Source organism: Oncorhynchus keta, chromosome 34, assembly GCF_023373465.1.
Source record: "Oncorhynchus keta strain PuntledgeMale-10-30-2019 chromosome 34, Oket_V2, whole genome shotgun sequence".
Taxonomy (NCBI): domain Eukaryota; kingdom Metazoa; phylum Chordata; class Actinopteri; order Salmoniformes; family Salmonidae; genus Oncorhynchus; species Oncorhynchus keta.
In genome coordinates, this window is record NC_068454.1 from 38047552 (window position 1) to 38071443 (window position 23892).

The 23892-nt window shown below is 41.9% G+C and overlaps 1 protein-coding gene across 3 annotated transcripts in view; it reads left to right on the forward strand.

Annotated features, from left to right (window-relative positions):
* Positions 1-6150: 6150 nt before the first annotated feature.
* Positions 6151-23892, forward strand: part of tlk1a (tousled-like kinase 1a) — a 30046-nt gene continuing 12304 nt past the window's right edge. The window contains exons 1-2 of one of the 3 annotated variants that reach the window (XM_035750090.2): positions 6151-6292; positions 6445-6560. In XM_035750090.2, coding sequence (XP_035605983.1) covers positions 6452-6560 — 109 coding nt within the window. In that variant the 5' untranslated portion in view covers positions 6151-6292; positions 6445-6451. Of the gene's footprint in view, positions 6293-6444; positions 6561-7642; positions 7666-23892 lie in introns of those variants that run through there. The other 2 variants (XM_035750091.2, XM_035750092.2) reach the window with 2 other exon arrangements.

Genomic DNA, 23892 nt, shown 5'->3' on the forward strand with positions numbered 1-23892 from the left:
GTGGACCAATTCAGTTTGTCTGTGATGTGTATGCCGAGGAACTTAAAACTAGCTACCCTCTCCACTACTGTTCCATCGATGTGTATAGGGGGGTGTTCCCTCTGCTGTTTCCTGAAGTCCACAATCATCTCCTTAGTTTTGTTGACGTTGAGTGTGAGGTTATTTTCCTGACACCACACTCCGAGGGCCCTTACCTCCTCCCTGTAGGCCGTCTCGTCGTTGTTGGTAATCAAGCCTACCACTGTTGTGTCGTCCGCAAACTTGATGATTGAGTTGGAGCGTGCGTGGCCACGCAGTCGTGGGTGAACAGGGAGTACAGGAGAGGGCTCAGAACGCACCCTTGTGGGGCCCCGTGTTGAGGATCAGCGGGGAGGAGATGTTGTTGCCTACCCTCACCACCTGGGGGCGGCCCGTCAGGAAGTCCAGTACCCAGTTGCACAGGGCGGGGTCGAGACCCAGGGTCTCGAGCTTGATGACGAGCTTGGAGGGTACTATGGTGTTGAATGCCGAGCTGTAGTCGATGAACAGCATTCTCACATAGGTATTCCTCTTGTCCAGGTGGGTTAGGGCAGTGTGCAGTGTGGTTGAGATTGCATCGTCTGTGGACCTATTTGGGCGGTAAGCAAATTGGAGTGGGTCTAGGGTGTCAGGTAGGGTGGAGGTGATATGGTCCTTGACTAGTCTCTCAAAGCACTTCATGATGACGGAAGTGAGTGCTACGGGCGGTAGTCGTTTAGCTCAGTTACCTTAGCTTTCTTGGGAACAGGAACAATGGTGGCCCTCTTGAAGCATGTGGGAACAGCAGACTGGTATAGGGATTGATTGAATATGTCCGTAAACACACCGGCCAGCTGGTCTGCGCATGCTCTGAGGGCGCGGCTGGGGATGCCGTCTGGGCCTGCAGCCTTGCGAGGGTTAACACGTTTAAATGTCTTACTCACCTCGGCTGCAGTGAAGGAGAGACCGCATGTTTCCGTTGCAGGCCGTGTCAGTGGCACTGTATTGTCCTCAAAGCGGGCAAAAGTTATTTAGTCTGCCTGGGAGCAAGACATCCTGGTCCGTGACTGGGCTGGATTTCATCTTGTAGTCCGTGATTGACTGTAGACCCTGCCACATGCCTCTTGTGTCTGAGCCGTTGAATTGAGATTCCACTTTGTCTCTGTACTGACGCTTAGCTTGTTTAATAGCCTTGCGGAGGGAATAGCTGCACTGTTTGTATTCAGTCATGTTGCCAGACACCTTGCCCTGATTAAAAGCAATGGTTCGCGCTTTCAGTTTCACTCGAATGCTGCCATCAATCCACGGTTTCTGGTTAGGGAATGTTTTTATCGTTGCTATGGGAACGACATCTTCGACGCACGTTCTAATGAACTCGCACACCGAATCAGCGTATTCGTCAATATTCCCATCTGACGCAATACGAAACATGTCCCAGTCCACGTGATGGAAGCAGTCTTGGAGTGTAGAGTCAGCTTGGTCTGACCAGCGTTGGACAGACCTCAGCGTGGGAGCCTCTTGTTTTAATTTCTGCCTGTAGGCAGGGATCAGCAAAATGGAGTCGTGGTCAGCTTTTCCGAAAGGGGGCGGGGCAGGGCCTTATATGCGTCGCGGAAGTTAGAGTAACAATGATCCAAGGTTTTACCACCCCTGGTTGCGCAATCGATATGCTGATAAAATTTAGGAGTCTTGTTTTCAGATTGGCTTTGTTAAAATCCCCAGCTACAATGAATGCAGCCTCCGGATAAATGTTTTCCAGTTTGCAAAGAGTTAAATAAAGGAAGGAGACGCGCTTTGTCTCCTAGAGATGAACGTACTTTGGTAAAAAAGTTTTAAAAGTATCTATATCCACAGTAAAACAAGTCCTATATCATTACATGGGCTTGCTCCTACCTATCTTCCCGAATTGGTCCTGGCCACCCGTCATAGCCTGGTTCCTCTCTAGGTTTCTTCCTAAGTTTTGGCCTTTCTAGGGAGTTTTTCCTACCCCCTGCTTCTATACCTGCGTTGTTTGCTGTTTGGGGTTTTAGGCTGGGTTTCTTTACAGAACTTTGATATATCAGCTGATGTAAGAAGGCCTATATAAATACATTTGATTTGATATCGACATAACCTGAAAGGCCACTCAGCAAGGAAGAAGCCACTGCTCCAAAACATCCATAAAAAAAGCCAGACTACGGTTTGCAACTGCACATGGGGACATAGATCCTACTTTTTGAAGAAACGTCCTATGCTCTGATGAAACAAAAATATAACTGTTTGGCCATAATGACCATTGTGATGTTTGGAGGAAAAAGGGGGGGCTTGCAAGCCCAAAGAACACCATCCCAACTTTGAAGCATGGGGGTGGCAGCATCATGTTGTGGGGGTGCTTTGCTGCAGGAGGGCCTGGTGTACTTCACAAAATAGAAGGAATCATGAGGATGGAAAATTATGTGGATATATTGAAGCAACATCTCAAGACATCAGTCAGGAAGTTAAAGCTTTGTCGCAAATGGGTCTTCCAAATGGACAATGACCCCAAGCATACTTCCAAAGCTGTGGCAAAATGGCTAAGTGACAACAAAGTAAAGGTATTGGAGTGGCCATCACAAAGCCCTGAACTCAATCATATAGAACATTTATGGGCAGAACTGAAAAAGTGTGTACGAGCAAGGAGGCCTACAAACCTGACTCAGTTACACCAGCTCTGTCGGGGGGAATGGGCCAAAATTCACCCAACTTATTGTGGGAAGCTTGTGGAAGGCTACCCAAAATGTTTGACCCATGTTAAACAATTTAAAGGCAATGCTACCAAATACTAATTGAGTGTATGTAAACTTCTGACCCACTGGGAAAGTGATGAAAGAAATAAAAGCTGAAATAAATCATTCTCTCTACTATTATTCTGACATTTCACATCCTTAAAATAAAGTGGTGATCCTAACTGACCTAAGACAGGGCATCTTTACTAGGATTAAATGTCAGTAATTGTGAAAAACTGAGTTTAAATGTATTTGGCTAAGGTGTATGTTAACTTCCGACTTAAACTGTAGGTGTTCCTTTTGTCCAGGTGGGAAAGGGAAGTGTGGAGTGTAATTGAGATTGCGTCATCTGTGGATCTGTTGGGGCTGTATGCGAATTGGAGTGGGTCTAAGGTTTCCAGGATGTTGGTGTTGTTGTGAGCCATAATCAGCCTTTGAAAGCAATTCATGGCTACCAATACGAGTGCTGGGGGGCTTTCTTGGGCACAGGGACTATGGTGGTCTGCTTGAAACATGTTGGTATTACAGACTCAGTCAGGGACAGGTTGAAAATATCAGTGAAGACACTTGCCAGATAGTCAGCGCATGCTTGGAGTATACATCCTGGTAATCCGTCTGGCCCCACGGCCTTGTGAATGTTGACCTGTTTAAAGGTCTTGCTCACATCGGCTATGGAGAGCGTGATCACATGGTCACCTGGAACAGCTGATGCTCTCATGCATGCTTCAGTGTTGGTTACCTCGAGAAGTAATTTAGCTTGTCTGGTAGGCTTGTGTCACTGTGCAGCTCGCGGCTGTGCTTCCCTTTTGTTGTCTGTATTAGTTTGCAAGCAAGCCCTGTCACAACCGACAAGGGTCGGAGCCGGTGTAGTATTATTCAGTCTTAGTCCTGTTTTGACGTTTTGCCTGTTCAATGGTTTGTCGGAGGGTATAGCGGGATTTCTTATAAGCGTCTGGGTTAGAGTCCCGCTCCTTGAAAGTGGCAGTTTTACCCTTTAGCTCAGTGCGGATGTTGCCTGTAATCCATGGCTTCTGGTTTGGGTATGTACGTATGGTCACTGTGGAGATGATGTCATCGATGCACTTATTTATGAAGCCAGTGACTGATGTCCTCCTCAATGTCATCGGAAGAATCCCAGAACATATTCCGGTTTGTGCTTCCTCCTTTAGTATTTGCTTGTAAGCAGGAATCAGGAGGATATAATTATGGTCAGATTTGCCTAATGGAGGGTGAGGGAGAGCTTTGCATGCATCTCTGTGTGTGGAGTAAAGGTGGTCTAGAGGTTTTTTTCTTCTGGTTGCACTTTTACCATGCTGGTAGAAATTAGGTGAAACAGTTTCCCTGCATTAATGTCCCCGGCCACTGTGCCGCCTCTGGATGAGAGGTTTCTTGTTTGTTTAGCAGTAAACTGTTTGAATAAAAATGATTCAGTGGCTATTATTGTGTGCTTTTATGTTTGCTTATTTTCTAACTCTAGGTAAAAAATTTTTTTTTTAGGTATTTCATAGTGCTAAAAGTGCTTGGGACCTCATTTATACTTTTATAACAGATACTCAAATTCGGACTGTGGGGGATTTTATTTGACCCCCCAAGTTTTTAATTAAAAAAAATAATGTTGGACATTTAAGAACACCAGCAAATCAGCTCCAAGTGATTTATTTAGTGGCTGTTTTTTTGGTGTATTTTACGCCCTTTTCGTGGTATCCAATTGTTAGTAGTTATTATCTTGTCTCATCGCTACAACTCCCGTACGGGCTCGGGAGAGACAAAACTCAAAAGCCATGCGTCCTCCGAAACACAACCCAACCAAGCCACACACCGTGCACCTGGTGTCCTGGTTAGCGTGCACTGCGCCCGGCCTGCCACAGGAGTCGCTAGTGCGCGATGAGACAAGGATATCCTTACCGGCCAAGCCCTCCCTAACCCGGATGACACTAGACCAATTGTGCGTCGCCCCACGGGCCTCCCGGTTGTGGCCGGCTGCGACAGAGCCTGGCTGCGAACCCAGAGTCTCTGGTGGCACAGCTAGCACTGTGATGCAGTGCCCTAGACCACTGCGCCACCCAGAAGGCCCCAAGTGATTTAATTTTGGAAAAATGTTCCAAATTATTCCCACGCATAATAGAGCGATATATGTGATATCATAGCAATGTTAGCAAGGTGCAAAATTATTGTTTTAGCAAAATATTATATATGTCAGGGCTTATTGTCTCAGCCTCCAGTATTTATGCTGCAGTAGTTTATGTGTCGGGGGCTAGGGTCAGTTTGTTATATCTGGAGTACTTCTCCTGTCCTATTCGGTGTCCTGTGTGAATCTAAGTGTGCGTTCTCTAATTCTCTCCTTCTCTCTTTCTTTCTCTCTCTCGGAGGACCTGAGCCCTAGGACCATGCCCCAGGACTACCTGACATGATGACTCCTTGCTGTCCCCAGTCCACCTGGCCGTGCTGCTGCTCCAGTTTCAACTGTTCTGCCTTATTATTATTCGACCATGCTGGTCATTTATGAACATTTGAACATCTTGGCCATGTTCTGTTATAATCTCCACCCGGCACAGCCAGAAGAGGACTGGCCACCCCACATATGCTCTCTCTAATTCTCTCTTTCTTTCTCTCTCTCGGAGGACCTGAGCCCTAGGACCATGCCCCAGGACTACCTGACATGATGACTCCTTGCTGTCCCTAGTCCACCTGACCGTGCTGCTGCTCCAGTTTCAACTGTTCTGCCTTATTATTATTCGACCATGCTGGTCATTTATGAACATTTGAACATCTTGGCCATGTTCTGTTATAATCTTCACCTGGCACAGCCAGAAGAGGACTGGCCACCCCACATAGCCTGGTTCCTCTCTAGGTTTCTTCCTAGGTTTTGGCCTTTCTAGGGAGTTTTTCCTAGCCACCGTGCTTCTACACCTGCATTGCTTGCTGTTTGAGGTTTTAGGCTGGGTTTCTGTACAGCACTTTGAGATATCAGCTGATGTACGAAGGGCTATATAAATACATTTGATTTGATTTATTGCCTAGTTAAATAAAGGTTAATTTAAAAACAATATAACAAAATGATTGCAGTCTAGAAATGATTTGTAATTATGTTCCAGCCCCCTGACCATCCGCTCAAGAAAAAAATAGCTGAATCTAGTAGATGATTCCTGTTATAGATGGTTATATATAAGTCCGCTAATACAGGACTAGTAAAGGCCCAGTGCATATACAGACGAGCTATATATACATATTCTTTGCTTCAAGATTTTTCAAGGGGTGCTGCAGCACCCCTACTTCACGCGGCTATGTTTGTATTACATATTGTATCATGTGTGTGCATGTCTATATACTGCTGTATCCATTTCTAAATTAAATGTACACTGATAATACAGTATATAAATGACTATATTCTATTCCACACAATTTGGATGGCTTTTTCACTAGTGACATTTTTGCCTAGGAGCATGAACCTCGCGATAATGTTTGCACACGATGCGTGACGTTTGATGTAAGGTATCTTATTAAGTTCATTTTACAAAGGGAACTTAAAGATCCACCGCAGAGGTCTTAAGGTGGGTTGTGTCCAAAAATGTTACATTCCAACATTTTGTGAGGTTACCGATGGTAGCTGGACAAATGTCTAAATATTGCCAGGATTTTTTTTAAATCACAAGATTTCACTGCCACTGACAGCGGTGTTTGTTTGCTTTGTCGTTTCAAAAAGTAGCTTGATGAGTGTCCAAAGTAACAGTGGAAGTTTGGAGGGGACGCCATCTTGGTCCCAGATCTCCACGTCCCTTTCTCAGCAACATATCACGGCAGTGGTGAAGGCCAAGGGAGGTAAAAATAATATTATTGAAACAAAAGTATTTGCTAGTTACATGTTTTGTGTGTCGTTTTGTGGTACGTGTTAAGAGTCATCTTGAAATGAATTGCAACTGAGTAACACCGAAGCCATGGTGTGCAGCAGCCTGCTAGCTAGCCACTACAGACGAGTGTTTGCTGGTGGTGTTTGCAAATGTCCATGAGAAATAACACATGAGGAACGTTAGCTAGTTAACGTTAGCCACATTACCTAAACTACTGATACATTTGTTCTTTGTTTGCAATATAAGTGAAGATTGTAGATGTTTACATGCTGAAGTGGAGTAGTTAGCTAGTTGGCTAACTGACTACAGAACTGATGTAGCCTAAGTTATCAGCACTAGAGAATTTGCTATCCAGCTAATATAGCTAGGTAGTTTAATAACTACATACTGCTAGCTAGCTGTCTCCACCGGCTAGCTACGTTGACAGCGTTAGCTAGCTAGCTATTATCGGTTGTTGAATGTTGTATTTGCTAGACAGCAAGCTAATATGTCAGATTTAAATCAGGGTCGAGAGATGACATGGACCTATGGATTCAGTATTGCCAGATCTAAACGGAATTCTGTGGACTGTATGAAATTATTTTCAAATGTATATCTCAACATATCGATAGCTAGCTAATGCATGTCTGGCGACCCTCTTTTCCTTTGACACGAAGTCGGGATGACACCTTTTTATTGCAGTAACCAGCTAGGTACACTGTGCTGTGGAAACCCAATGTACAATTTACCATATCAGATTCAGAAACTAGGGATTATAATCATAATTGTATTGCACTCCTTGACTAAATTAGGTATCCAACTATTACTATGCTAATGAGGGCACACCGTGGTATTTTCAATGGCTTGCGTGGACAGGACGGTGGCAATAGTTTGTAATTGGGCAGTGTATTACTTCCGACAGAAGTCTAGATGTAGCGGGCTAATGTGATGCTCATTAGCCATTACATGTTAGGTACTGTTTGGCCTAGCACGGATCATTTGACGACCTTAAAGACATCCTCCAGTGCGTTTTTGAACATTTCCTGTTGAAGAGCGATATCCCAAGGATAAATACAGGAAACTACACACACGAAAGGGTAAAAAAATGTTTGTTTTTTAGGCACAACTGCCAACTTCAAGGAATAGGGCATTCGTGGATTTGGTTTTATGGGACGTTATGTCATCAGCCTCCCCTTTGCTTAAGGAGAAATGGAGAACAAAGAAAGCCCCCTTGTGCCATGTCATGACCTACCTGGACTACCTATTGATGTGTGTTTTGTTAAGTAAATCAGGTGTTAAATGATGTGGAAAGTAGACTGGGCTGCCAATGTGCCACAATAATGTCTATTTTCAAATCTTTTCTCATTGATCCAGACAGGTGAGTGCGATGATATGTAGCACTTTGGGGTGGACACCCACCTGTCTCAATGAGAGAAGATATGAAATGGACAAGATGGCAGTGTACATGCTTGGATACCTTTGTGGAGAAAAATTATACAATTTTAACTAAGTGTCTTCTAAATTCAACCCCCCCTGCAATTAGACTCTGGAGCAGTGGAAACACGTTCTCTGGAGTGAAAAAGCATGCTTTACCATCTGGCAGCCAACGGACCAATCTGGGTTTGGCAGATGCCAGGAGAACGCTAACTGCCCCAATCCATTGTGCCAATGGTAAAGTTTGGTGGAGGAGGAATAATGGTCTGGGGATGGTTTTTCATGGTTAGGGCTACGCTATTACAATCTAGACGATTCTGTGCTTCCAACTTTGTGGCAACAGTTTGGGGAAGGCCTTTTCCTGTTTCAGCATGACAATGCCCCCGTGCACAAAGCGAGGCGAGGTACGTGCAGAAATGGTTTGTCGAGATCAGTGTGGAAGGACTGGGCTGCAGAGCCCTGACCTCAACCCCATCAAACATCTTTGGGATGAATTGAAACGCCGACTGCGAGCGTGGCCTAATTGCCCAACATCAGTGCCCAACCTCACTAATGCTCGTGCCTAAATGGAAGCAGGTTCCCGCAGCAATCTTCCAACATCTAGTGGAAAGCCTTTCAGAAGAGTGGAGGCTGTTATATAGCAGCAAAGGGGGGACCAACTCGATATTAATGCCCAGAATTTTGGAATGAGATGTTTGATGACCCGGTGTCCACATACTTTTGGTCATGTAATGTATTTAGAGCAAATTCTGTCAGCAGTGATTAACTGATTTCTTGACATTGTGCTAGTTGGTAACATTCTTTAGATGGCTATATTTTTTTAGTTTGTAACCCAAAAAATACTGAGCACAGTACCCCTTAGTATAGAATAAATAATAATATATGCCATTTAGCAGACGCTTTTATCCAAAGCGACTTACAGTCATGTGTGCATACATTCTACGTATGGGTGGTCCCGGGAATCGAACCCACTACCCTGGCGTTACAAGCGCCATGCTCTACCAACTGTGCTACAGAAGGACCACTGATGTGAAGAAAGTAGACTAAACTGCATCAAAGTAGTACAATTGTCTAATGCGTACTAAACTTACTATGTTCACTACCTAATTAGACATTAAGACCTACATGCATGGGAAAACATTTAGTGTTGAAATATGAGTAGATTAACTGCATCCTATAGTTGAGTTGTCAAAGTATTGTAACCCAGAATACATTTTCTGGTGGCTTTATACAAATTGTGCCACCTATTTTGATCTGAATCTAAACTATAGGCCTAGTCTTATGCCAAATTAATTTTTGAATGACTGTCCAAGTGTCTGTCTGTCAACAGGTGGACACTATGTTGCACAGCATGGAGCTCAAATGACATCCACAGCATTCTAAGGGTTCAACCACTGGCTTGTGCAGGGGCTTGAATTTGGTTGCTTGGAATGTATTGGCTACTTATTTATGCAGAATGTCTAGGAAATCATCCCTCCTTGCCAAAGAGAGAGAGAGGGCTTACACTCCATGCTTTCCTGGCTTTTTTAAATATGAAAACGACTGTAGATCCAAGTGCGCTCAACGCAAGATTATGCTTTTATTTTAAGATAACCATAGTTTTTGTTTTGTTTACTACCAAGTTAATGGTGGTGCATATGAGAGTATACACTGAGATGCTGCTGTAAAGTGAGAGCCGTGTCTAGTAGCCTGGTTCTTCAGACCATCATAAGGAAATGAAAGTGACATGACAACCGAGATCTGAAGTAGATATCTGGCATTTAAGTCGAGTATTATTTACTGTGTTACATCATCCTTACATGACATTTCTCAAGTTACTTCATGTTGCACTGAAATATCTACTGGCAAGCCATAACATTACCGTACTCCCCATCACCTTAACCTCTTGTTTTTGTTAGGCTGTATTGTAAATGATGGCTGTCTTTTCATTTTGTCACATTCTTTCAACTTTTCTACTTTTGATCAACTATAATGTTATTGTTGTGCATATCTGCTGCTTATTACAGTATTGGTGAAACATACAAAATACCTTATTCCACAAGTTTCACTTGGGCAGCTGTTACATACAATTATATTAAATCAAATTCATCTTGCCAAAAGGAGCTGCATAACATTGTTGCACTGTCCTGGGTTTGTACATTGATTCCCTAGAGCCCAAGTGCACCACATTTATTTCACCTCTACTCTACAAATGAGCTTAAGGGGCATCCATCTTGGGTGTCTTGGAACCTGCTGTGGTATCTGATCCTTTGTCCCCAGGGTGTTGTCTTTTTCTTTCTTTTGCGTATTTCACTTTAGAGAGACTGCCTGCATCTGGTATTGCAGCATCCACAGACTGCAGATGAAAAGCAAACTCTAATATAGATTACAGGGTAGTTGAGGTCATAGAATGGTAGCACGTATATGATATGAGCTATACAATTAGGCTATGCCCTGGCAATGAAATATTTTTATGCCCTGGCAATGAAATATTTTTCTTGCAGTGGACATTTTTGTAAGATGAACAGGAGTGTTCCGTTTCTCAGGGGAATTTGAAATTGTAGGTGAGGAAAGTGGATTGAAACGATGGGTAGCCAGATGGTTCTTTTGGATTTTGATGTGAAGCCAGTACAGGGAACAAATTACAATTGCCATGTCACTGGTGGCAGCACTTTTAAAAACAGTAGCACTAATGAGCGATCAATGTAGGGAAACATTATCTGGCCTAGTTTTAGACAGTCTAGCTCTCGCAGACATTTGTTTTTCTTCAGAACAATGTATTTTGTAGTTTAGTTGATGTAAGGGTGTTTGATTTTAAGAGAACTGCCAGAGAAGAATTTGATGCATGTTTTTTTTTTTCTCTATTCCAGCTCTGATACGTTGGTGCACTTGTGAAAGCCAAGTGAAACAGCCAGGCCCAGGTCCCTTGGGCCTACTACACTTGTGGGAATTGTCTTGGAGACAGGCCTGCATTGTTCTCCAGGCTCATATTAGACAAGGTGGAGGAACTGTGTCGTCTTGTCTGTGGGTGCTGTAAACCACAAGCTGGTGGGAAACCACCATGAACTGTACTGGCCAGAGTAAAGGGGCTTGTACTGGACACACTGACTGCTCTGAGGAGACCTGATGTCTGTAAAGGATATACATCTAGAGCTTTGGCTTTGATTTAGGCGTTTCCTCCACCCTGTCTTTAACTTTACTGGATAGTTGAGCAGAATTCAGAAGATTTATGGCAGTACCCGAGATGTAGATTCACTTTTGACCGTCATTGCATTTGGTAAGATATATGTAAATAATCAGTGTCTCTCTGGTATTAGTCCTATCTGTGCTCTGACAGAGGAAGTGTTGCAGCAGACATGATGCACTGACTGAACAGGTGTTAAGAGACCTCCTAGCCCTTTGTTGATACAAAATGGAGCGCTTGTTAGAGCAAGGCTATGTCAGCTGTCTCCCAGAGGCCTTTAGGCTTTAGGGAGACAGTCCAATCCTATTCTCTGTCTAGGATGTAGTCTACTAGTTTAAATCCTTGTTTATATGTGAAATGATAAAGATCTAGCATAGGGTATTATCGAAACTCATACACTACATGACCCAAAAGTATGTGGATAGCTGCTTGTTGACTGTCTCGTTCTAAAATCATGGGCATTAATATGTTGGTCCCTACATTTTGCTGCTTTAACAGTCTCTACTCTTCTGGGAAGGCTTTCCACTAGATGTTGGAACATTGCTGTGGGGACTTGCTTCCATTCAGCCACGAGCATTACTGAGGTCGGGCACTGATGTTGGTCGATTAGGCCTGGCTCCCAGTCGGAGTTCCAATTCATCCCTAAGGTGTTCGACAGGGTTGAGGTCAGGAATCTGTGCAGGCCAGTCAAGTTCATTCAATTTGTAAGTCGCTCTGGATAAGAGCGTCTGCTAAATGACTTAAATGTAAATGACTATCTCAAACCATTTATGTATGGACCTCACGTTGTACACCGGGGCATTGTCATGCTGAAGGGCCTTCCCCAAACTGTTCCCACAAAGTAGGAAGCACAGAATCGTCAAAAGAATGCCATTGTATGCTGTAGCTTTAAGATTAAGGGGCCTAGCCTGAACTATGAACAACAGCTCCAGACCATTATTCCTTCTCCACCAAACTTGACAGTTGGCACTGCATTGGGGCAGGTAGCGTTCTCCTGGAATCCGCCAAACCCAGATTTGTCCGTTGGCCTGCCAGATGGTGAAGCGTGGCTCATCACTCCAGAGAATGTGTTTCCACTGCTCCAGAGTCCAATGACGGCGAGCTTTACATCACTCCAGCTGACGCTTGGCATTGCGCATGGTGAGCATAGGCTTGTGTGTGGCTGCTCGACCATGGAAACCCATTTCATAAAGCTCCCTACGAACAGTTATTGTGCTGACGTTGCTTCCAGAGGCAGTTTGGAACTCTGTAGTGAGTGTTGCAACTGAGGAAAGATTACTTTTAGGTGGTTTTGTTTAGATTTGAAATTTTCATAACAATTGGAAATCTGAATTTTTGTGTGCCGATTTTGCCAATTTAAAAAAAAATAATAATAATATATATATATTTTTTAACTAGGCAAGTCAGTTAAGAACACATTCTTATTTTCAATGACTGCCTAGGAACGGTGGGTTAACTGCCTTGTTCAGGGGCAGAACGACAGTTTCACCTTGTCAGCTCGGGGGATCCAATCTTGCATCTTTACAGTTAACTAATCCAATGCAATAACGACCTGTCGCTCTCTTGTTGCACTCTACAAGGAGTGTTACACGAATGCAGTAAGCCATGGTAAGTTGCTAGCTAGCATTAAACTTATCTTATAAAAAACAATCATAATCACTAGTTAACTACACATGGTTGATGATATTACTAGATATTATCTAGCGTGTCCTGCGTTGCATATAACCTGACTGAGAATACAAGTATCTAAGTATCTGACTGAGCGGTGGTAGGCAGAAGCAGGCGCGTAAACATTCATTCAAACAGCACTTTCTTTGCGTTTTGCCAGCAGCTCTTCGTTGTGCGTCAAGCACTGCACTGTTTAATTCCCGAGATGAGGCTGGTGTAACCGAAGTGAAATGGCTAGCTAGTTAACACGTGCTAATAGCGTTTCAAACGTCACTCATTCTGAGCCTTCTAGTAGTTGATCCCCTTGCTCTGCATGGGTAACGCTGCTTCGACGATGGCTGTTGTCGTTGTGTTGCTGGTTCGAACCCAGGGAGGAGCGAGGAGAGGGACGGAAGCTATACTGTTACACTGGCAATACTAAACTGGCTATAAGAACATCTAATAGTCAAAGGTTGATGAAATACAAATGGTATAGAGGGAAATGGTCCTATAATACCTAAAACTTCTTACCTGGGAATATTGAAGACTCATGTTAAAAAGAACTACCAGCTTTCATATGTTCTCATGTTCTGAGCAAGGAACTGTTAGCTTTCTTACATAGCACATATTGGACTTTTACTTTCACATTATTTAAACCAAATTGAACATGTTTCATTATTTACTTGAGGCTTAATTAAAACCTCTTAAGGTTACCCCTTACTTTTTCGAACATTCTGTTAAAAATCGCGCAACATTTCAGCGTCCTGCTACTCATGCCAGGAATATAGTATATGCATATGATTAGTACGTGTGGATAGAAAACACTCTGACGTTTCTAAAACTGGTTAAATCACGGCTGTGACTATAACAGAGCGTGTGTTTCATCGAAAAACGCAAGAGAAACTGATCACCGATAACTGGGAAAAATATCCATGCACCCCTTGCATGTATTGTCTATGGGAAAGCAAATTACATGGGGCTGAGATTGCAAGTCCTACAGCTTCCACACGATGTCGCCAGTCTTGTCAATTGCCTGGGCTTTGTTTCTTGGTCAAACGAGTAAGAGAGCCCATTCCTTCCGGTCTCCGACAGGATGTTTTGGAGGATAAATTTTCGACCATGATTTGAAGACGTGGAGCTATTGAATAGACATCGCCCCGTGATCAATTTGATAGATTATTTACGTTTACTAATACCTAAAGTTGGATTACAAAAGTATTTCAAAGTGTTTTGTGAAAGTTTATCGTCGACTTTTTTAATTTTAAAAAATGACGTTGCGTTTTAAAACTTTTTTTTTTTTCCTGGATCACACACTTTTCATAGATCGATATTTAGGGTATATATGGACCGATTTTAATCGAAAAAAAATACCCAATAGTGATGTTTATGGGACATCTAGGAGTGCCAACAAAGAAGCTCGTCAAAGGTAATGAATGTTTTATATTTTATTTCTGCGTTTTGTGTAGCGCCGGCTATGCTAATTATTTTGTTTACGTCCCCTTCAGGTATTTTGGGGTGTTGCATGCTATCAGATAATAGCTTCTCATGCTTTCGCCGAAAGGCATTTTAAAAATCTGACTCGTTGGCTGGATTCACGAGTGTAGCTTTAATTCAGTACCCTGCATGTGTGTTTTAATGAACGTTTGAGTTTTAACGAGTGCTATTAGCATTTAGCGTAGAGCATTTGCATTTCCAGATGGCTAGATGGGGCGTGTCGGGTGGGCTTAAGAATTAATTGATTTTATTGATGTATTATATTAAGTTAAAATAAGTGTTCATTCAGTATTGTTGTAATTGTCATGATTACAAATAAATAAAGAATCGGCCGTTTAAAAAAAAAAAAAAAAATAGGTAATGGGCTTTTTTGGTCCTCCAATAATCGGTATATGTGTTGAAAAATCGACCTCTAGTTTCGTTCTGTGAGCTTGTGGCTTATCACTTTGCGAATGAGCCGTTGTTGCTCCTAGACATTTTGACTTCACAATAACGGCACTTACAATTGACCAGAGCAGCTCTAGCAGAGTAGAAATTTGACGAACTAACTTGTTGGAAAGGTGGCATCGTATGACTGCTACGTTGAAAGTCACTGAGCTGTTCAGTAATGCCATTCTACTGCCAATGTTTGTCTATGGAGATTGTATGGCTGTGTGCTTGATTTTATACACCTGTCTGCAACGGATGTGGCTGAAATGGCCTAATCCACTAATTTGAAGGGCTATCCACATACTTATATATTACACAAGTGTCTTGATATAGAGCACCTAGTGTCATGTTTGCCTTGAACACTCACCATGCAGAATGTGGTCATGTAATCCCATGTACTGGGATTAAGCTGTTTTAGTGTTTTGTAAAATGTTATCGTGAGTATAAATTTAGGACATTACATCTCCCTTTCTCTGTTCAGACATGACGTAACCAGACATTTTGCCTATTAAACATTTCAGACTTCAGGAAATTGCTTTCAGCTGTTTTGTGCGTGACAAGGGAACAATCCTCATTAGTTTTGCTTTATCACATCCTTTAGTTTTAACCAAGTGGATAGCCCTTTGATAATGCCTTAACAGATTCTATGCAACCTTTTATGGTTGGGGAAGATCAGTCCTGAGGAATACAAGCATATTCTGAAGGTCTTCAGGATTCCTAGTCAATCCCGACGTTACCTCGCAGTTAATCCTTAAGAGTCTAAACTGTTACTAAGAACATAATTTTGTTGTTTGATTTGGAATTTTAGGACTCCTTTTAACCCCCAGGAAGAATGACAACTGTTTTACGTTACCTGACAAGCGAGTACATAATTGGTTGTTTTCATACTGTCATTCCCAAACAGTCTGTAAATGTGAAAATTCTATAGCAATCTAGTGGAAAAGCAGACCGTGCGTTTGGACAATTAATAGACAATGGAGTAAATAAAACCTAAACATTGGCCTTGTCCAGGATGGGAGTCTACACAGACCGGTGTGCCATAGCCAACCAGAGCTACAGTAGGCCTTTATGCAAATAAGCCATTTGCCACAAGGGCCCGTCATCATTCACTTTGAACTGGACTGAGTTTTTACAGGCGGTAGCAACAGTGTGACTTTTGATCAAGGGTTCTTAAACCTTTTTTAGCCTGGGACCCGAATTAGAAATTCTGTGTTTTTCCTGGGACCCAAGTTTAAGAACATATGCAACTATATGTAAATATTGGTACATTACATTGCCCTTATTGCATTTGTTTAATGCATATCGACAAACAAATAACAATGAAATGAAATGGCCATATAAATAGCTCGTAATGTTTATTTTCCTCCATTTTAAAAACTCTTACATATCTGTCTGTTGGAAATGTTGCGGTTTAAAATTAAACAAATAATTTTCATTCTGAAGGAACAAACTGATAACAGAACAGACACGCAGGCTTTTTGATAGGGTTGCACTAAGTAACAGTACAGATGAGAAATGATCAGGCCTAATGTACATCTTACTATAGAAATGATTGTCAAGTCTAGGTTGGAGCTGTTGCTGTTAAAATAACCCCTTTTTAAAAATGTATTCTGAATTGGAATAAACTGATCCAGGCTGTATCACCTCTGGCCGTGTTTGGAAGTCTAATAGGGATGTACACAATTATCCCAGTGTCGTCCAGGGCAGGCCGTCATTGTAAATAATGATTTGTTTTTAACTGACTTGCCTAGTTAAATTGTTTTAAAATATATTTTTTAATTTCAATCACACGGATGTAGACCGTTCACACACACACACACACACACACACACAGTCCTAATTAGAGGTGTTTCAACAAGGTCTATTCTGGGCTCAGTTTCTGACAGTGTAACACTCAGCATTGAGTGTACACTCATGCTCAGCATTGAGACTGTGTGTGTGTGTTTAAGTAATCCTACATGTTTAAGTAATCCAGAGTTGAGAACCCTGATTGACAGGCATTTGGGGCCAAACAGGTCCAGAACATCTACTGCTTTCTCAGTTAGGCAGGAGACTGCTTCCTGCTGTAGATGAGCAACCCAGAACTGTTTGAAAGGAGATTTTTGACTTTTTGAAGCAATCTGTTTATTCCAGTTCAGAATAAAAATGATTACTTGTATTTTAACAGCAACGGTTCCAACTAGAGGTCGACCGATTAATCGGAATGGCAGAGTTAATTAGGGCCTATTTCAAGTTTTCATAACAATCGGTAATCAGCATTTTTGGACACCGACTATGGCCGATTACATTGCACTCCACGAGGAGACTGCGTGGCAGGCTGACTACCTGTTATGCGAGTGCAGCAAGGAGCCACGGTAAGGTGCTAACTAGCATTAACCTCTAGGGTACGTGCGACAGTTTACTTTTGGCACACTTTTCATCCAGAGGTGAAAATAGTGCCCCCTACCCTAGAGAAGTTAAACGTATCTTATAAAAAAACAAGCAATCTTAACATAATCACTAGTTAACCACACATGGTTGATAATATTACTAGTTTATATAGCTTCCTGCGTTGCATATAATCGATGTGGTGCCTGTTAATTTAACATTGAATCATAGCCTACTTTGCAAACTGGTGATTTAACAAGCGCTTTCGCAAAAAAAGCACCGTCGTTGCACCAATGTGTACCTAACCATAAACGTCAACGCCTTTCTTAAAATGAATACACAAGTATATATTTTTAAACCTGCATATTTACTTAATATTGCCTGCTAACATGAATTTCTTTTAACTAGGGAAATTGTGTCACTTTTCTTGCGTTCTGTGCCACAGAATCGGGGTATATGCAGCAGTTTAGGCCGCATGGCTCGTTGTGAACTGTGACTATTTCTTCCTAACAAAGGCAGCCAACTTCGCCAAACGGGGATGATTTAACAAAGGCGCATTTGCGAAAAGCATAATCGTTGCACGAATGTACCTAACCATGAACATCAATGCCTTTCTTAAAATCGATACATAGAAGTATATATTTTTAAACCTGCGTATTTAGTAAAAATAAATTCATGTTAGCAGGCAATATTAAACTAGGGAAATTGTGTTTAGATTTATGGATAATATTTAGACTTATGGATGTTAGATAAAATACGTAACGGTTCTGTATTTCACTGAAAGAATAAACATTTTATTTTGGAAATTATCGTTTCCGGATTTGACCATATTAATGACCTAAGGTGCGTATTTCTGTGTGTTCTGTAATAATTAAGTCTATGATTTGATAGAGCAGTCTGACTGAGCGGTGGTAGGCAGCACCAGGCTCGTAAGCATTCATTCAAACAGCACTTTTGTGCGTTAGCCTGCAGCTCTTCGCAATGCTTGAAGCATTGCGCTGTTTATAACTTCAAGCCTATCAACTCCTGAGATTAGGCTGGTGGAACCGATGTGAAATGGCTAGCTAGTTAGTGGGGTGCGCGCTAATAGCGTTTCAAACGTCACTCGCTCTGAGACTTGGAGTAGTTATTCCCCTTGCTCTGCAAGGGCCACGGCTTTTGTGGAGCGATGGATAACGATGCTTCGAGGGTGGCTGTTGTCGACGTGTTCCTGGTTCGGGGCGAGGAGAGGAACTGAAGCTATACTGTTACACTGGCAATAGTATAGTGCCTATAAGAACATCCAATAGTCAAAGGTATATGAAATACAAATGGTATAGACAGAGAGAGTCCTATAATTCCTGTAATAACCTAAAACTTCTTACTTGGGAATATTGAAGACTCATGTGAAAAGGAACCACCAGCTTTCATATGTTCTGAGCAAGGAACTGAAACGTTAGCTTTTTTACATGGCACATATTGGACTTTTACTTTCTTCTCCAACACTTTGTTTTTGCATTATTTAAACCAAATTGAACATGTTTATTTATTTGAGGCTAAATTGATTTGATTGTATTATATTAAGTTAAAATAAGTGTTCATTCAGTATTGTTGAATTGTCATTATTACAAATACATTTTACAGATTAGTCGGCAGATTTAATTTTTATCGGCTTTTTTTGGTCCTCCAATAATCGGTATCAGTGTTGAGAAAAATCATAATCGGTCAACCTCTAGTTCCAACCTAGACTTGTTTTCAACAATCATTTCTACAGTAAGATGTCCAGTAGACCTGATAATTTTTAATCTGTGCTGTTACTTAGCTAGCTACTGATAGGGTTGCTTGCTTTGGATAATGTTAGCTATTAGCTGTGTACAAGGCCAGGGGATTGTTTGAAAGAGAAACTCACATATACTACTATGTGAGAGTACTCCCTTATTTCTGCTTATCAACTTTTATAAAATGACATCAATGCCTTCTAGCTGACTGACTTCCACTGTCGAAGCACTTTTTCCTGAGCTTTCTGTTCTGAAAGAATTCTCTGGGAATACTGTCATGCTGTGCATGTTTGCTGTGATAGAGCCTGGATTCGAACCAGGGACTGTAGTGACGCCTCTTGCACTGTGATACAGTGCCGTAGACCGCTGTGTCCATGTGTGTGTGGTGTTAACTATTTAACTGTACTAGAATGCTTAAGGCCGCCAAAATGTTAAATATCTGTTATTTTTTTTGCAAGGAAAATATCGGTATCGGACAAAAATGTGATATCGGTGCGTCACCACTCATGATCCAGCAGGGTAGTCTCTGCTGTTACCAAGCAAATGCATCATTTTGGATGAAGCAAACTATTCCGCTAGATGGCTAACTAGCTACTAAATTAGCAAACCAAATGCACAACTGGTAATCAAACTTATCCCAGAGGCTGCTCCAAGACGCTGCCGGCGGGAAGAGGTATTCGGCGTGGACTTCATCCAGCGCTTCAGAGTGTATATTACTTGCTAATGTTCAGTCCCTGGACAGTAAAGTAGATGAGCTCAGCTCCCTGATGTCTATCCTGGGACTGTAACATACTGGTTTATGGAATCATGACTCTCCTTATACTGTGCCTGTCCATACAGGGTTCTCAGTACATTGAACAGATGGGAAAAAAGAACTCTCCGGGAAGAAGAAAGGTGGAGGTGTATGATTAACTACTCATGGTGTGATTGTGATAACGTACAGGGATCTCACGTCCTTTTGTTTACCCGACCTAGAATACCTACATTTACATTACATTTAAGTCATTTAGCAGACGCTCTTATCCAGAGCGACTTACAAATTGGTGCATTCACCTTATGGCATCCAGTGGAACAGCCACTTTACAATAGTACCTCACAATCAAGTGACGACTGTATTACCTCCCAAATTCTCTTATGTTATAATAACAGCCGTGTATATTCCCCCTCAAGCCAATATGACCACGGCCTTCAAGGAACTACACTGGACTTTGTGTCAACTGGAAACCACACATCCTGCGGCCACAATTTATTGTAGCTCGGGGCTTTAACCTCTAGTGACTACCCATCCCTCATGCGGGAGCGTAATCATCGACTGACACTTATTTGCATAACACAACGGACATTAATATTCCTAGAAAATATTCCTATTCATGAAAATCACAAATGAAATATATTGAGACACAGCTTAGCCTTTTGTTAATCACCCTGTCATAATTTTCAAAATATGCTTTACAGCCAAAGCTAGACAAGCATTTGTGTAAGTTTATCGATAGCCTAGCATAGCATTTTGTCCAGCTAGCAGCAGGTAACTTGGTCTCGAAAATCAGAAAAACAGAAAAGCAATCAAATTAAATCGTTCACCTTTGCGCTTCGGATGTTTTCACTCACGAGACTCCCAGTTAGATAGCAAATGGTCCTTTATTCCAAAAATGTTATTTTTGTAGGTGAAATAGCTCCGTTTGTTCTTCATGTTTTGGCTGAGAAATCGCCTGGAAATTGCAGTCACGAAAACGCCGAAAAATATTCCAAATTGGCTCCATAATATCGACAGAAACATGGCAAACGTTGTTTATAATCAATCATCAAGGTGTTTTTCAAATATCTATTTGATAATATATCCGTCGGGACAATTTGATTTTCAGTAGGACCGATTGGAATAATGGCTACCTCCTGTAATTTACGCGAGAGTCACTATGGGAGCCATCAGGTGACCACTTGCGCAATGTAGCTGCTTATGGGTATTCTTCAACATAAAGAGAAAGAGTAATCTGGTTGATAACCCATTCACTGCTCAATAGGGACGCATTGGAACGCAGCGCTTTCAAAACATGAGGCACTTCCGGATTGGATTTCTCAGGCTTTCGCCTGCAACATCAGTTCTGTTATACTCAGACAATATTTTTACAGTTTTGGAAGCTTTAGAGTTTTCTATCCTAAGCTGTCAATTATATGCATATTCTAGCATCTTATCCTGACAAAATATCCCGTTTACTACGGGAACGTTATTTTTCCAAAAATGAAAATACTGCCCCCTAGTCACAAGGCTAACAAAGCAAATTTCAGGAAAACACTCCCAAAGTTCTATCAAGACATTGCCTGTAGTACTTGCGCTTCAAAAACATGTGTTACTTTCACTTCCGGGATGGCTACAACGCCCTCCCTTTAGCAATCAGATCATGACTCCATTCTGCTCCTCCCTTCCTATAGGCAGAAACCCAAACAGGAATTACCTGTGTTAAGGTCTATGCTATACTGGTCTGACCAATTGGATTGTTTAAAGATTTGATCACGCAGACTGGGATATGTTCCGAGTTGCCTTCGAGAATAACATTGACGTGCACGGTGACTGAGTTCATCAGGAAGTGTATAGGGCGGGTGGTTCCCACTGGCTATTAAAACCCACCCAAACCAAAAACTGTGGATAGATGGCAGCATTCTTGCAAAACTGAAAGCGCCAACCACTACATTTAACCACGGCAAGGTGACTGGGTAGAATACAAACAGTGCAGTTATGCCCTTCGTAGACAATCACAGGCAAAATGTCATTACAGAGACAGTGGAGTTGCAATTTACCGGCTCAGACATGAGACGTATGTGGCAGGGACTCCAGGCAGTCAGATTACAAAGCGAAAACCAGCCACGTCGCGGACAGTCTTGCTCCCGGACAAGCTTAAACACCTTCGCCCACTTTGAGGATAACACTGTGTCATCGACACGCCCGCTCCGGAGCACTCTGTGGGCTCTCATTCTCCGTGGCCGATATTATTATTATTATTATTATTATTAAGACATTTAAGCGTGTTAACCCTCACAAGGCTGCCGGCCCAGACGTCATCCCTAGCTGTGTTCTCTGAGCATGCGCAGACCAGCTGGCTGGAGTGTTTACGAACATCCGTCTGCTGTCCCCACTTGCTTCAAGATGTCCACCATTGTTCCTGTACCCAAGAAAGCAAAGGTAACTGAACTAAATGACTGTCGCCCCATCGCACTCACTTCTGTCATCATGAAGTGCTTTGAGAAGCTAGTTGAGGATTATATCACCTCCACTTTACCTGACACTAGACCCACTTCAATTTGCTTACCGCCCCAATAGATCCACAGATGATTGTATTGACATTCCCAGCCTTAGTTTCATCCATTTTTGTCCAGAATATTGAGTCATAAACTAAAACGGTGTAACCTGAACAGGGCTGGGTGGTATGCTATATTTTACTGTATACCGGTATTGATGCACAGACCAGTTAGGAAACACTGTTATAGAAGATAAAGTAAAAACTCTATGTTTGGTTTGTTAAATAGACCCTTTTCCAGTACACCACACACTGACGTCACGCACAGATTTTCTGTTGCTGGCGTTCAATAAGAACTGGTGTTCTGCCACCAACTTGCGCACATCTCCCTCGTTTGTAAACACAGAAAGGGATTTATGTGATAGTTTACTCTGTTTTATATTTGACTCATCTCTCCCTGCTGCTGAATGCCACTAACCTCAACAAGCCCTGCCCCCTGTCACTCAAGGAGAGAGCAGTTGTTGGACCAAGCACTTTCTTGCCGTTCACTCTGCATGGGTCGATGGATGCAACAATGTTGGTGACATGCTGCTTTCCACAAGCGTTTCTATAATTGCACTATTCGTTTGTGCATCTTACTATTTGCTAGTTTCTTTTATTAGCAAGGTTTTGCGACAATATATTTTTTTTAGCTGCTGAGGCTAATAGCTAGCTTGCTAAATGTACTAAGAGTCAAAGCAAACACAGCTAGTTGGCTAATACAGCCTGGTACCGATTCTGATGTAGGCCTAGATAAGATACCACTGCACAAACCGGCTTATCAGAGAGTAATCGCCAACATATTCATTCACCTAACTAGCTACATGAAGTAAGAGAACATGTAACATCTAATTAGGGTCACCTGGAAACACTGACCAACACTGGTTCTTACTCTGTCAATAATTCCTCACTGACTTATTCACGTCAGACAATTTATTCTAGGTGCTTTCCACTGTTTCCAACTATAGAATTAGGTTAATCATAATTTCCATGATTCCACCAGTTCACCAATTAACTAGGTCTAGATTTATTTTGGCTCGTATCATGCTTTGTGGCACAGTGTGAAATGATGATAGAAGTACAGAAATGTATTTTTGTTTAGAGTTGTATTGAAGCCCCATTTTGAAAGAACTTATTTGTATTGCCACCCTAGGGTCATGAACTACTCAAAGTATATATTGAGTATTTATTCAAAAAAATCTAATACTGATATTTTGTTCATATCGCCCAGCCCTAATCCTGAATGGGTGGAGGTTGCAAACAATGTACCAGGCCAGCTGTGAGTTACAACCTGAGAGCAATATTTTTGGGACTACCAGGAAATGTATTGGTGAATTATATTCATCATGCATTGAACTGCATCCATCTATTCTGCCAACAATGCCTTACTCTACATCATGGAATTGAGTCAAATATAACCTATTTTTAAAACCTTAAAGTTGGTTTTGTAGCATTAACTGGGACTTTTTTTTAATATATATATATTTTTTTATAATCTTTTCATATCTGCAAAATAGTTCAACTCAGTTTTACTTTAGTGTCTGTCCTATATATAAGAAATACTACATTTTGGGGCACTAAACTACTTTTGGAGTATACAAAACATTAAGAACACCTGCTCTTTGCATGAGACTTACCAGGTGAAAGCTATCATGGCCTATAATTATATATATTTAATCTACCACCCACTCAGATTTTAACAACCCAAATATAGTTTTTTGTTGCAATTACACCAACAAAACACAAAAGCAGATGAGCATGCAT